Below are 13,329 nucleotides of genomic sequence, written 5' to 3'. Positions count from 1 at the left end.
ATCTTTGGAAGCCTCCGAATCAGAAGAGTATCGAACCAGGATGGACCGAAATGCGGCATTCAAAATGACTGAGGAGTATAGGCGCCGGTTGGCGGAAAACGCGGAATGCAATCGGAGGCGCCGACAGAACGAAAGTGAGCTAGAGAAAATCATTAGGCGAGATCGAAGCGCCGCCCGGGAACGACTGCGAAGGGCAATGGAAACGCCGGAACAGCGTGCACTACGGCTGGCAAAGGTCGCCAAAAGGATGCGCATGACACGTGAACGTATTTGGAGGGAGATCGAAACACCAGAACAGCGAGCAGAACGTTTGGCGAAGCTTGCGGAACGGATGCGCATAGCACGAGCGAACGAAATCCCGGAACAGCGTGCGATGCCGCACGTGCTCGACAGCGTTTTCTCAACGAATCTCCGGAGCAGTGGATAGAAAGGAAGCGTAAAAAGGCAGAGTATCCCACTCCGCTTGTGGTGGTGATGTTGTGTAGGCACCTTGGGCGCGCGCGTAACGCTTCCGCTCAACCCTGTCCTTGTTGACTGGGTTTTCGATGTGGAGAGTCCTTGCCGTGGAGCGCTCGAGAAGATCGGCCCCGAGCTCTCTCGCTTCCCAACCTCGCACGGGCACGGACGTACGGCAGCGCTGGCCGCAATACACCGGATACACACACACGCGCGTTATAATTTTAACTTGTAACTTTGTACGTAATTAGTAATAAAGTTTTAATCATTTTATGTAAACCAACAAACCATAACAGGTGATAAACGGGGTTTTACTTCTTTCAGGTGGAGACGATACCTTCCTTTGCGCCTACGATATACGATGCCCAAAGGAACCTGTTTTAAAAACTAAAAACAAAAACAGTACCGCAGGAGTAACCACTCTATTGTCTCCGAAGCACAAAGATCATGCTTTACTCACGGGTAGTTACGACGAAATGATACGGATCTTCGACGACCGGCAGCTGAAACACAATGTAGCCGAGCATGGGCTAAACGGTGGTATTTGGCGTTTGCGAACGAATCCACAAGGACATCCGGAAAGGATTTTGTGTGCTTGCATGTACCATAACTTCAGTGTGGTTGAGCTTACAACAAACGGTACTTTTGAACTTATTGCAGAGTTACTATTAGCTTCAACTCAATCACAAGACTGATGGTTCAATCCTTTTCGTGTTTCAATGTCTATTTTTTTCCTTCTTTTTCAATATGCAGATCCATCTCGGTTCAGTAGTAGGCCATCGATCTTCCTATTTTCGTTGCCAACTATCTAGCGAATGATTTCATTTTTAATTTTTCGTTGCCTCGCATTTGAAATTCATTCGTTTATAATTTGGATCAATTCATTCATTATTATTATTATTCTATCTATTCATCTAGCTCGGTTCAATCCCTACATATGTTTCACAAGCTAGTTGGCAACATATATTTTTACAACTCTACTTAGTTCAAAAGATTTGGAAAAAATCAACAATTGAAAATGTCTAAATTGAGAACCGCTGTGACTATGAGTCACCCTGTGCAAATGACGTTTTTAAAACAATTGTCAGATACGAAGGTCCGTCAGGTAAACAACGTATTCGTACCGGTGGCTGTTTCAACATCTTTCTTTAAGAACACATTCGCTTTTGGGAAATGTGGACTAATGTACTGTTTGGTATCCCCTGCGAGGGGATAAAAATAATATGGAACTTAATTGTTACCACACCAGGCGAAGAACTGGAGCACAACAAGCTCGTCAGGCAGCTAGTCAAAGAGGTGCCATCTGCTACTGCAGGTAAGGAACAATGGATAATGGCGTCCCTCAAACGAGTTAAATTGAACTATTTTGGATGTTTACAGAACTTTGCGAGAAGTACATTGAAACCGCGTGCGAGCAAAGTCTTATTCGGCGGGGTAGCAGATCAAATCGCCGTGCCAAACGACGACCCTCCATAGTGTACACTCTTCCGTTGTGGGAAGAGTTTGAATTTTCCGAACTGCAACCAGATTTCTGGTGCTATGAATGCCATTCAGCAACAGGGAACCTTTTGAAATGCGAAGATTGCCACAGGTGCTTCCACGACTGCGAACCATGTCGAATGACGATCGAGGAGAAACTGCTCGACTTGGAGCAATTTGTACACAAAAATAAGCGAATCACCATATCTTCCTTCGGTGCCAAATCTCCCGTCGCTTTCCTTCGGCGCCAGTCAGTAATGTTTCCGCTGGACGAAAGCAATGTTTCCACTACACAAAACAACCACCAAGAAGAAGACGACATTACTTTTGTAGGAAATCCTTCAGTTTCATCAGAAGTGAAACGCGAATTCTTGGCGGAACCGCAGGTGAAAGAGGAAGCGAACGATGTGAAGATACCGTTCATCATCGATGACGATGTACCGAAATTTGTAGGCATAGTGCGCCCGCCAAACCGCCGACTGGAGGAACGCCTTAATACATCTTCCATCAAACCTGAAGTAAGTGACATTGTCGATCCTGCTTCCCAGCATGCGGAGGAGCTAGAGATGGTGAACCGTTTTTGCTATGCGTGTCGTTTGCTGAGAAGTAAAGCAGACAACGTACTACCACAAGTAGGGAAGACGGAATTGAACTATTTACTTCAATTCGTTTTCGAGCAGTACAAATCCTGGGTAAGTCAGTTTTGTACCGCGGTGGTAGTGGTGGGACTGAAACTTAACTAATTTTTCAATCTTTCACAGCTTCAGGAGGACACGTTTTCGCTGAAAAAAATGGGCAATGGCAAGGTGCGTCCGACTCCAGCCTGGGAGCGGAAAACCATAGAGGTTTGTAAAAAGATGTTCCTTCGTCAGCCGTTAGCATTAGCAGACATCCGCAAGAAGATCGCGGACGAAAGCTATAACACCCTGGACGAATTCCACGTGGACCTGCTAGATGTTGCGCATAACATAGCGATCGTGCATGGCAGTGCGTATGATTATAAGAAGAAAGGTTATACAAGTTATTCGCCTTATACAAAAACAATATGGTCTATTGCAGCATCCTCTGTGGAGTACGATGCTATGATGTATATGCTGGCAGATTGCGTATACGATTTGTTCGAGATTCTCCAATGTCCCGATTGCTACCGCCACTCGAACGAACAGGTTGGGCCGGACTTTTTCACCCGACCGTGCCGTACCCGACATGAGCTGGTGTACGCAAAGCAGAAGTCCTTCCAGTATTGGCCGGCCAAGGTTATACGCGTCGTCAATAACAAATATGATGTACGCTTCTTCGGTGATAAACATCCACGGGCGCTAGTCGATGCGAACTGCGTGAAGCCGATCGACACCGATCCCAAGGCGCTGAAGATGAACATCAAACAGCAGGGCCTTCAGCTGGCAATGCATGAGCTTCTCAAGCATCAGACGCTTTTGGATGGACCACGGGAAGCGTATGCTTTTGGTTCAACACTTCAAGCACCACCGAGCAGTTCCAATGTTAGCACAAACATCGTAAATCGCCTTGCAACGATTAACCACGCATCTTCTTCTCCCGCGAGGCTGAAAATACCGCAGAGGTATCATTAATTAATTTTTTTCCCCCGAGAGGTGTTATAACATTGGGTTTCTTTTGATTTTGCATTCCTACTGTAGCAGCACCAACGGAAGTTCCCCGGCAGGTCCACTCCGACCACGAACAAAGCAAAACCTAAAACGAACTATGATCACTCCTAACAGGGTAAGTTTGATAGGAAATAGTTGCAACTAAATTTGAGATTTAATTTGTTTCAAAATTTAAATCCAGTTTAAAACACTTCTGGAGGAAACGCATGAGCCGGAAGAGGTTAAAAAAATTGCACTAACTGCACTCGAGGAGTGCGAGCAGCGAAACGAACGACAATTGGAATGGTTGAAACAACGGCATCTCAAAGAAATTAGGGAGATTAAAACAAAACAATGGGTATGTAAAGGCAGTGTCGTTGATTTTTGAATGTAGATAACAAAAGGCGTCTTTTTCACATTTCTACACCCTTTCATTGCAGTGCATCTTCTGCCAAGAACTGGCGACTATTCCATGCTGTTTGAATGCATGGTACTGTTCTCTAAACTGCCAGGCACAGCACCGGCCAGTGCATGAAGAGCAACATCGGGTGGGTTTACGATAATGCTCATGCCATCAGGGGTAGATCATGCCGTTGGGAAGATTAAATTAAAGAAAGGTTCAACTTTTATTGTAATGGCGCTACAAGGCAGCGTAAAACAAGCCTTAGTTTCCCTAGTTCAAATAATTATTTCTTTATTTTTGCTTTACGACACCAAACAGTTTATGAATTTGAGTCTTTGAAATGAAAATAAAAACTAAATAATAAATGAACTCTCAAATGCAATGCTATGTTTCATCCTTGCAGCTGAGTTTATTTAAATCTACGAATATCCTAACTAAAATACATTCTAGTTGATGATACAGTTTTATTCCCAAGTGTAAAGCTTCGACTACCGGAATAGCTTGCCACAGGTTACTGTTGGAGCTCTTTTCTCGCCGTACCAATGGAGCCGCTCGTTGCCATTTCGTTCCCTGCACCCGCAAGCTCCTTCAATCGTTGCCTTTCAACATCCCGTCGTACTCCTTCGTGCAAACGTTCCCTACACACCGGGAAACCAAGCGATACGCACGGGTTACTTGATCCAATGTCTTTGCAAATATGGGTTTCCTATGCTTACCGATCGGCTGCCTGGCTGTAGTGTACGTACGCTATGAGGCCACCACTCGCAACACATGCAGAAAGGAAAGTTAATTTGGCCGCTGTGGACATCGTCTGGTTCTGGTTGTGATCCGCGGTACTGCACAGCCGTGTTTGACGTTTCTAGAGGAAGTGTGTAAACATACTCCCCTGACAACCACCTCCCGCCCCCTTCAAAGCTTATGTTTTTAAAAAACAAACACAAATTTTATATTTTTACAAATTGAAAAGGTAAACAAATTTATTCCATCACGCGTACACGCAATTCAACAGCTATCCCAAATTCGTATGCAATAGCACTAGAGCGAACGAAAAGAATCGTAATAAACCTAACGTTTTACAAAAAAAAAAAGTATGTCTTCAGTTCTCGAGTTCAGTCCAAATGAGGTCGCTCAGCTCGTACCCATCGGTCCACTGTAGCACCTTGGCAGTGTACTTGTGTTCCAGCTTTCCGATCGCACTTTGCAAGGCATCGTAGCACGCATAACCACGTCTTGCGCAGGCGAACCCATTGCTGGAAAGCCGTAACATCGGGCAAACATCGTTCTTGCCATCGCCCGCGTAGAACACTTTCTCATACTCAACGTTCCTTTCGTCGTGCTGGCGGCGTAGGAACTGTTCTAGGATTTTCCCTTTGCACAGATTTTTCGAGCTCAGCGTACACTCCGTCTGGTGATGGTACGGTCGCAGCTCGAGCAGCCCATTACTATCGAACTGTGCCGGATTCGTGAATACCGTGTGTATATACCGTCCAATGTCGTTGAAATCGTTCCAGAGGCGAATGAATTCCGAGTTGGAATCGCTTATGATGATTACATGAAACCCCCTGCGCACCAGGTTGGCAATGCAGGCTTTCATTCCCGGCACCTCCGGGATGCCCCGAATGGCAGAGCCGATGTCCATCGGTCCGAAGCCGCCCTGGTGCAGCAACCGGAAGACACGCTGCATGTACGGTATCCAGCCGCACGATCGAAGTATGCTGCGAACATCCGGCGGAATGCCCTCGGGACCGAGCAAATCGCGCACGACGATGTCGGTATTATGCTCGCAGACCGTATGATCAAAGTCTAGCACGACCAATCGCTTCAGTATCCGTCCGTTGCTGGAAAACATCCTGACATTCCGTTCCCGTGTTGACGCCGTGTCTTCGAGGGCTGCCGTTTTTCGTTAAATGTTGGACCGTTGTCTCACTGTATCCTTGAATCGATCGGTTGCGGAATCGATGCTAGTCAATCGATTGATCAGAACCGTTTAACACTAAGCAGCTTTTTAAACCGTCCTACGATATTTAAAACCTAGTGTATCGAACGATCTAGTAGTCCACTCAAACACATATCAATGAATGCTCGAGTTGTACTCGATAAACTTGGCGCGAAGGAAGAGAATCATTCAAAGCGCAACATTTCTACTTCTCACCCCGTCAGCAGCGGGTTGTTCGCGTTTGCCGTGTGCTGCTGCTCCCAAAAGTCCGCAAGATTGATGCTTTCCGTCGCCGTTTCGGTCGTCGCGGGGGAATCCGTACGGTTCTGTGTGTCGGTCGCAACCGCCCCCAAAAACGATGGGATGGCGTTCTATTTTAAATGAGAAAGTCCAATATCATCAAGCCGAACGAACGACGTACGACGTGCTCTCGTAGCGCGGGGCGCATCGTAGTAACCCGTAGGGAAGAGGAACGTTTTTATCAACAATAACACACCGTATACACTACTGACAGTGCGGGCGTTGCACGGGCAGCGCTAACAACAAACAAACTCGCGGGGAGAAAGCCACTCCCCTGTCAGGGGTGCACCGTTCATTTAGCTGTCGGGGTACTGTTTTGTACGGGTCATGTTTGAGCCAAAAACTTCTAGTATCATTTACGTTTTGGCTTTAAATTTAACGAGTAACACTAGACAACTGAAGCGAGGAAAGGAACACGGGGGAGGGGCGGGCGAAATAAAAAAAAATCCACAAAATACGGTGTGTTCCGTAGTGTGTTACATGTTGGTAACGTATCGTATTAATGGATAAAAATATCAACCAAATGTCCTGAAATCGTACAGTGATATTTTTAACAACCTACCAAAACTTTCTAGTTTGAACTGGTTCTATTATCATGTGCAAGCCTAAAATTAAATAGGAAAACCATTAATAAGATGCTATAATGTTCTATGCATGAATATGATATAATATTGTTTAATTCATTGTTCCTTATAATTCCTTATCCATCTTACAGTACAGACTCATTTGCTGGAGTTGAGCGCCTGGTTGAAGTCGGCCACCTTGCTGCGAATATATTTCTCGTGCAGTGCTATCTCCTGCAAGAACGCGGTACGCAAGTTCTGCAAATTCGGTAGATGGTCGCAATCTCGTATGTTCAGCAGCGTAGTGAAATAGTTCTCCCAGACAGTCTTCTTGAAGTAGCGTGGCATCGTCGTCTTGATGCCCCAGCTGACGATGTTCTTCTGCACCTGCATGTATTTGCCGAACAGCATCACGTGGCTGGTTGCCGCCACGCCGAACAGATCTGGCTGGTAGGTCCAGGGACGTCCTTCTCTCATTTCGACGCACGTAAACCCGTCGGTGGTGATCACCTGTGTTAGTAATGGGATAACAATTATTTACCGAACAGCTGTAGGCGATATTATTCAGCGTACCCTCTTGAACTTCACATCCTTTTCAAACAGTTGCATATCGATGCTCTCGCCGAAGTCGATCAACTGTACGCACGGCTGTTTGGCATTCAAATCGATGCTAGGATAAATATGGAAAAATGCAATACATAATGAATTACCCGTCAACCATTACGATGGGCAAAGCGCGTGTACTTACGGTGATATGAGCAGAAAATTGTCCGGCTTTATGTCGGCATGAATAATCTGGCAACTGTGCAGATGGTCGACGATCGAAAGTATTTGCGCCGTGATAATCATGGCGATGAATTCGTCGACGTTGCGTTTGGTCACCTCGTTGATCTGATTGCACACGTCCACAATGTTACCGTAGGGTGAGTACCCGGAAACGAAAATGCTCGCATTATTGCCAACGTATGCGTGATCAATAGACATGAACCCTGGAAGCTGCGAAAAAAAATGTAAATATAAAATTTTCTATGATATGTTATTGGTTGTGCATTATTGCAACCACTTACTATATCTGGATTCGTTAGCCGACTTCGAACTTCTAGGAGGATGTAGTATTCCCAAAGGTTCGCCGGACGCTCCTGTTTCAGTGCCACTTTTTGTCCCGTCGACGCAAGTATTCCGCTGAAAATTTAAAGCAAAAATGAAATAACCTGATTTAAAACTATTGCATTTTGCGATGCGAGGTTCGAACTATTTTTAATTTTATGGCAAGTAATGCAAAACTACGTTTTTTTTCAATTTATAGCAACCAAGGCAAACCTGCGGCTACTAAGACCGTTATTCTTTTGAGGAGGAAAGTCGGACAAGCTAGGCTGTTCTGCTAGCACAGAAATGTGTTGTTAGAAATGTATTGTTTCATAGATCCTACGCGAATTATACGGACCTCAATTTCACCATCTCTCCTTCTCAGTTTCGTTACCATATTTTAGGATGGTTTTAGATTTACAACGAGAGAACAAATGATCAATTAAAACACTTACCAGAAAACCGTCCCGTATGCTCCTTTGCCAATCTTTTGCTGTACCTCATATGCGTCCCCGCCCGCACGCACCTTCAACTGCGTTCCCTTTTTCAGAGGCTGCAACTTGTTCATCAGCGTGCAGTTGGGAAGGTCCGCAATGTAGCTCATAAAATCCAATCGAACCAAGAATGCCTCGTTCAGTTGCCTGTCGAAAGGATCAACCTCGTCGGCATTGGTGCACACATCAATGTGCTGCATTGTGCTTTCCAGATCGACCGGCTTAGGCTTATACTCGTTGTTCAGCTGTGGGTCGAAGTGTTCGTCGATTTCCTCCCACCGTTCGTCGTCCTGGACAATGACGGGTCGGGGATGGTAGATCGATGTATCCCCGTCATACGCATCATCAAACGGGGACAAACGAGGGCCTACTTCCTTTTGCAGAACGGTGGACGGCCTGGCAAGGGGCAGCGTGCCCACCGCGTTTACCGTAACTTCCGACAAATCGATCACTTCCCTTGCCGGAGGCATTAGCAGACTCGGGTGGTTAGTAACACCACCCTGCACTGATGTGATTGTGAAAGTGGGAAAAGGTTTGTTAGCGGCATTGGGGTTAGGAGAATGCTTGCGCGGTGTTTTGAACCCGTCTGGGATAACGGTCGAATTGATGGCGTGATTTATGTTCAACGAAAAAACAGCCGTATTGATATCGTCAAGCGAGCCGCGTACGTTTCCACCGGGTGAAGGAAATTCATCCAGAACTACCTTTGCCACGTTGTTGCTACAAGTGGGGGCCTCCTTGTTTTCCGATGGCTTCATAGCATCTGTCGGCGCGAGAACGCTGCTTGTTGTGGGCATAGTAAATTTGGGCAAATCTAGACTCGCATCTAGCATGAGTGACTTTTCCATCTTTATCGCCACTGGAAGAAGTGAAAGATCAGTCTCGGGGACGGGCAGCGGCTCCAGAGTGGGTAGATCTTGGTTCAAACCGGCGGCAGTAATCTTCACCGGTGGTTTCATCAGGTCGGTAAGGTTGAACGAGTTTTCTTTATCATCCGCACCGGAATCCCTTTCCCCTTGCGAGCTTGTTCTGCCTGTCTGTGCCTTCGGTGAAAATGTGGCATCCAGCTGCTCGAGCAAGGAGTTTTTTTTCTTCGGTATCTCTACATTTGTTGTCTTTAGGGTTTCCGGTAGCGTTTGGTTGCCGCTCTTAGTGGATCCCATGGTGACAGTACTTTCGCCTACGACACTGCTACCGATCGAAGAGCCGGACGGTGGGCTACGATTCGCGCTTACTTCCGGAATTGTGTACTGTGGCTTCATTAGTGGCAGAGGAACCGTGTTCGTTCGTTCCGTGGTCATGCGAAACGACATGATAGAGTTTGCATCCATCTCGCGCTGAATCATCTGGGAAAGATTTCGCTGCCCAGCGATCATCATACCACCCATGCCAGTAAAAGTTGGATCTTCTGGAAGGTGGAAAGCTCCCCCTCCACCACCACTAGCAGCACCGCTTACTATTTTTCCGTCGTTGGCGTGGATGGCAGTTCCACGCAAAACACATTCATTTTCCTTATCATCGGCAACTATTTGCACCGGGGGAAGATCACGTTTCAGCAGTAACGGTATGTTTGCCATCGTTTCGGTGCTATCAATGTGGATGCCGAATCCTTTGGGCTCGTCGCACGGAAGTGGCAGCTTGAAACATGCTTCTTTGGGTGCCTGAACCGATAACGATCTGGTCCCCGGTAAGTTCGTTTCCTCTTCAACATTGGCGAAATTTGTTTCTGGGGACAGAGGCTTTACAGAGAAAAAAGAAATGGAAAATGAATTCTATCATCCGAGTTTCTTTTTAATATCTCTTAAATTCGATCAAGACATTTACCTGTGAGTCAACGGAAGACTTGGTGATTGCTGAAGCTGAAGTAGTGCTTGTTTCCGTCCGCTCCATGATCGTAGAAAGTTGCTTGTGACTTTGCGTACTATTGCAAGCCGAAGAGCTCGACGTTGAGGTAGACGGTGGAGTTGAACTATCCACCGTTGGGACGGCATTTTCATCGTTTATCTTCGCTTCGGACGCGGGCACACTCAACCCCTCACCGGATAGCCTACAATCTTTCTGTTGTTGTTTAGTCTCCGATCTACCAGCATGGTCTGCGGTGTTATTTTCATCATCGCTAAATACAACCAACCGCTTGGTCGTGCCCGCCGTTGCGGCAGTAGAGACAAGCGGTGTTTGATGTTTGCGAATCGGACCAACAGGTGTACTAATATTTTTAACGAACATATTAAACATCTGCGTAGAGCAGGTGTCGTTCGGGTAGTACGGCTGTTCACCGGACGCAACCGTACCAGGTTTCGGGAACATCAGTTCTTCCCGCTCGTCGTTTTCGTCGCTATCGTCGACAAATATTTGAACCTTCTCCGGCACCACTACCGCGGGGGGTGAAGGTTCGCACCAGTTGGCCTCGCCATGGTCGAGTACGCCCTTAAGCGGAGTCGGTTTTGTGTCTTCCTTTTTACTGGTGGCCTGCTGAAGAAAATCATTCGAAAGGCGTTTCCGGGAGACTGTTCCACTACTGCCAGCTACAATAGGCTCTACATCTCCTGATGGCGCTCGTTCTTTGACAATTGATTTTTCGGGAATGGCGGAACTACGATTGCACATATCTTCCTCGGTTTCTTCCGCGATTAACGATACCAACGGTGGCGCATTGGTTGGGAAAATTGATCTACGCTGACGCATCTGAGCCCGAACGGCCGTACCTTCTACTCCAATTGTTGGTGCTATGCTGAAACGTGCACCTCCCATGGAAATGCGTTTCGACTCCACTTGTGTCTCTTCCATGTCGACGGGATCTACGTCGTCCTGATAACGCTTGTCAACGCATCCTAGGAGATTGAGATAGAATATGGAACGATATTTTTTTTTTTAATATTTTTGTTACAGAACTAAACCTCTTTTCACCTCTTAGCATGGCAAGTGAAATGAATGAAGAATTAAGGTAGTAACACCAAAACTGAACAAAAAGATTGACAAATATGGTGAAAACGGTAGGCTTAGTTAGTAAAACGTACTGTAAATATCATAGTAGCTTAGTTTTGCATATTAACGTATAGAAAGAAAGACGATAGTTCACAGCAGTTAAGTTCAGTTTTAACGTGAAAGCATTAAAATGAACGTAGAAACTACCTATACATACGTTTGATTTTTCCTTCAAGCCACTTTGCCACCAGTAGTTCCTCGGTCGATTTTTCTTCCACCGGATCGGCATACATTTCCTTGATCTTTGTTTGAAAGCTAATACCATGCTCCTCGAGTGGTGGGCGAATGTGTTTGCCCTCTGCCACCGACTCTTGCGCTTTGGTCTCACGCACATGCAGCGGGTGCAAACGAATGCCAACGTCATATCCTCGGCCCCAGACGGATGCGTGTTTTTGCGTGAACTTATTGTCAATCCCGTTCTGATCGAAATATCGATAGGCACGAAGTTCCTCGGGTGAGTATTCTGTCTTCTCATCTCCGGGCTGTCCGTTTGCGCGACAATACAGTCTGATTTTGTCATACATCGGAATCGCTCGTTCCTTTGGGTCACCCTGGCAAATGCTCACTACAAACGGAGTTTGTGGTTTGTTCCTACGACAGAAACTTGGCGGGAGCTGTAGCCCGCGGGAATAATTTTCCACCAATATCGGGAGCGGTTGACAGGGCGGCTCTTCGTCCAACGGAATATCAAACGATGGTGCAAGGTGTTTAGGAAAGAGGACAGACTTTTTGTGCGCTCCCTGGGTCGTTGCTAAGCGGGCTGATTCGATGATGTTTTCCGCCTGATCGTGCACGCTGGAAAAGGGGCGCACAATTGAGTTTACCGTCTCCGAGCTGCCTCCTGGTTCGTCCGAAAAAATAATCGCGTTGGCGGGCGCATTGCTCGGGTGGCCATTGATCGGCGTATTTTCCTGTTTCACCACACCAGGACGATAGCTTTTCACTGCCAGCCCGGTACGAACGCTTCCTACATTTTTCCTTCCAGACGCCCTTAACGAAGTGAGTGCATTTCGGCGTTCATCCAGGGTTGATTGAAATTTCATCTGGCTACACTCATCTTTGTACAACAAACGTTGCGACATCGAAAAGCCAAACATTTTGTGCGCCTGTTCTAAGTCCGCCTTCGGCTCGGCGCCTGCCCGGAGTCCTTTCTGAAAGACTTCCTCCGTTTTAGCGAAATTATCCACCGCATCATAATAGTATGCCCAGGCAATGTACAGCTCCGAGCAAAGACTTCCGACGCCTCGATTGTAGAGTTCATTGTACAGCTCAACGGGAGACGGCTGGGTGTCAATCTGCGAAATATGCCATTGGTTAGTAAGTATTCTATAGCTCGCGGGGTCAATTCATGGTTACAAAATGGTACTAACATATTTGATACATAGTTTGATAAACCGCTGATCTTGCATGTAGCGTGGATCATTTTCGAACTTTTGTACACATCGCCGAACGGCATCTTCCAGGATCATCGGCTTGCCGCTACTAACGTTAGTCTGCTCTATCCAAAATATGTACTCGTACCATTGCTGAAGCGGATCGTCACCGACATACTTTTCGACCTCTTCTTCTAGCAATCTATGGCGAAAGGCGTAAAATTTTCTTTTAAGAACCACAAAATGGACGCTAACAAAAGCAGCAAACCTTCCACCGAAACATACCTTCGTCTCTTTTCCCAGTTTTCTATTGGTTCGAAGGCCTGCTCCAGCTGCTCGACATTTCGCCCTTCTTTCAATGGTTGAATATTTTCTTTCTTGTCTTCGAAATCCATTTTATTGGAAAGATGGTTCACACAGCACTTCTGATGATGCTTCCTTTTGCAAAACTATTCACCAAAACGGAGTGTGTTTTGACGGTTGAATTCAAATCAAGATTCAGGTTGACAGTTAACAGTATTTCAACAGCAAATTCATTATTTTATAAATATGATACTTGAACAACATTTTACGTTATGATTCCGTTAATCAACCACAATTATGAAGAAGCTGGGGAAAACATTAATTTAATTTATTATGTATATGTT

At 46.1% G+C, this 13,329-nt stretch overlaps 4 protein-coding genes across 4 annotated transcripts; 1 reads left to right on the top strand and 3 right to left on the bottom strand.

The window, feature by feature from the left end:
• The first annotated feature begins 1,629 nt into the window (after positions 1 to 1,629).
• On the top strand, positions 1,630 to 4,105 carry LOC131284076 (zinc finger MYND domain-containing protein 11). The gene is made up of 7 exons (XM_058312930.1): positions 1,630 to 1,771; positions 1,837 to 2,627; positions 2,697 to 2,922; positions 2,995 to 3,517; positions 3,594 to 3,678; positions 3,745 to 3,900; positions 3,983 to 4,105. The coding sequence occupies exons 1-7, from the start codon at positions 1,630 to 1,632 to the stop codon at positions 4,103 to 4,105; spliced, it is 2,046 nt and encodes a 681-aa protein (XP_058168913.1).
• Positions 4,106 to 4,433: 328 nt separating this feature from the next.
• On the bottom strand, positions 4,434 to 4,774 carry LOC131289038 (uncharacterized). The gene is made up of 2 exons (XM_058318234.1): positions 4,662 to 4,774; positions 4,434 to 4,583 (listed from the first exon to the last, which is right to left on the bottom strand). The coding sequence occupies exons 1-2, from the start codon at positions 4,751 to 4,753 to the stop codon at positions 4,457 to 4,459; spliced, it is 219 nt and encodes a 72-aa protein (XP_058174217.1). The 5' UTR covers positions 4,754 to 4,774; the 3' UTR covers positions 4,434 to 4,456.
• Positions 4,775 to 4,916: 142 nt separating this feature from the next.
• On the bottom strand, positions 4,917 to 6,356 carry LOC131287223 (pyridoxal phosphate phosphatase PHOSPHO2-like). The gene has a single exon (XM_058316256.1). It carries the CDS (start codon positions 5,792 to 5,794, stop codon positions 5,042 to 5,044), a length of 753 nt encoding a protein of 250 aa, XP_058172239.1. The 5' UTR covers positions 5,795 to 6,356; the 3' UTR covers positions 4,917 to 5,041.
• Positions 6,357 to 6,874: 518 nt separating this feature from the next.
• Positions 6,875 to 13,120, bottom strand: LOC131284074 (uncharacterized). Its single transcript, XM_058312929.1, has 10 exons — positions 12,968 to 13,120; positions 12,680 to 12,884; positions 11,467 to 12,604; positions 10,149 to 11,155; positions 9,826 to 10,063; positions 8,286 to 9,780; positions 7,812 to 7,926; positions 7,493 to 7,740; positions 7,318 to 7,414; positions 6,875 to 7,254 (listed from the first exon to the last, which is right to left on the bottom strand). The coding sequence occupies exons 1-10, from the start codon at positions 13,075 to 13,077 to the stop codon at positions 6,904 to 6,906; spliced, it is 5,004 nt and encodes a 1,667-aa protein (XP_058168912.1). The 5' UTR covers positions 13,078 to 13,120; the 3' UTR covers positions 6,875 to 6,903.
• Positions 13,121 to 13,329: the final 209 nt, after the last annotated feature.

The sequence above is a fragment of the Anopheles ziemanni genome, chromosome 3, assembly GCF_943734765.1.
Source record: "Anopheles ziemanni chromosome 3, idAnoZiCoDA_A2_x.2, whole genome shotgun sequence".
Lineage (NCBI taxonomy): Eukaryota > Metazoa > Arthropoda > Insecta > Diptera > Culicidae > Anopheles > Anopheles ziemanni.
Note: the sequence above shows the minus strand (reverse complement) of the source record. Positions and strands in the feature narration are given on the sequence as shown.

Coding starts and splice junctions, on each gene's coding strand:
- LOC131284076 (XM_058312930.1), top strand. CDS start 1,630: ATGTGGACTAATGTACTGTTTGGTATCCCCTGCGAGGGGATAAAAATA. Junction 1,772..1,836: donor GGTGCCATCTGCTACTGCAG/GTAAGGAACAAT, acceptor GGATGTTTACAG/AACTTTGCGAGAAGTACATT. Junction 2,923..2,994: donor CATAGCGATCGTGCATGGCA/GTGCGTATGATT, acceptor GGTCTATTGCAG/CATCCTCTGTGGAGTACGAT.
- LOC131289038 (XM_058318234.1), bottom strand. CDS start 4,753: ATGTCCACAGCGGCCAAATTAACTTTCCTTTCTGCATGTGTTGCGAGT. Junction 4,584..4,661: donor TACAGCCAGGCAGCCGATCG/GTAAGCATAGGA, acceptor CCCGGTGTGTAG/GGAACGTTTGCACGAAGGAG.
- LOC131287223 (XM_058316256.1), bottom strand. CDS start 5,794: ATGTTTTCCAGCAACGGACGGATACTGAAGCGATTGGTCGTGCTAGAC.
- LOC131284074 (XM_058312929.1), bottom strand. CDS start 13,077: ATGGATTTCGAAGACAAGAAAGAAAATATTCAACCATTGAAAGAAGGG. Junction 10,064..10,148: donor AGTCTTCCGTTGACTCACAG/GTAAATGTCTTG, acceptor TTCTCTGTAAAG/CCTCTGTCCCCAGAAACAAA. Junction 7,415..7,492: donor AATTTTCTGCTCATATCACC/GTAAGTACACGC, acceptor TATTTATCCTAG/CATCGATTTGAATGCCAAAC.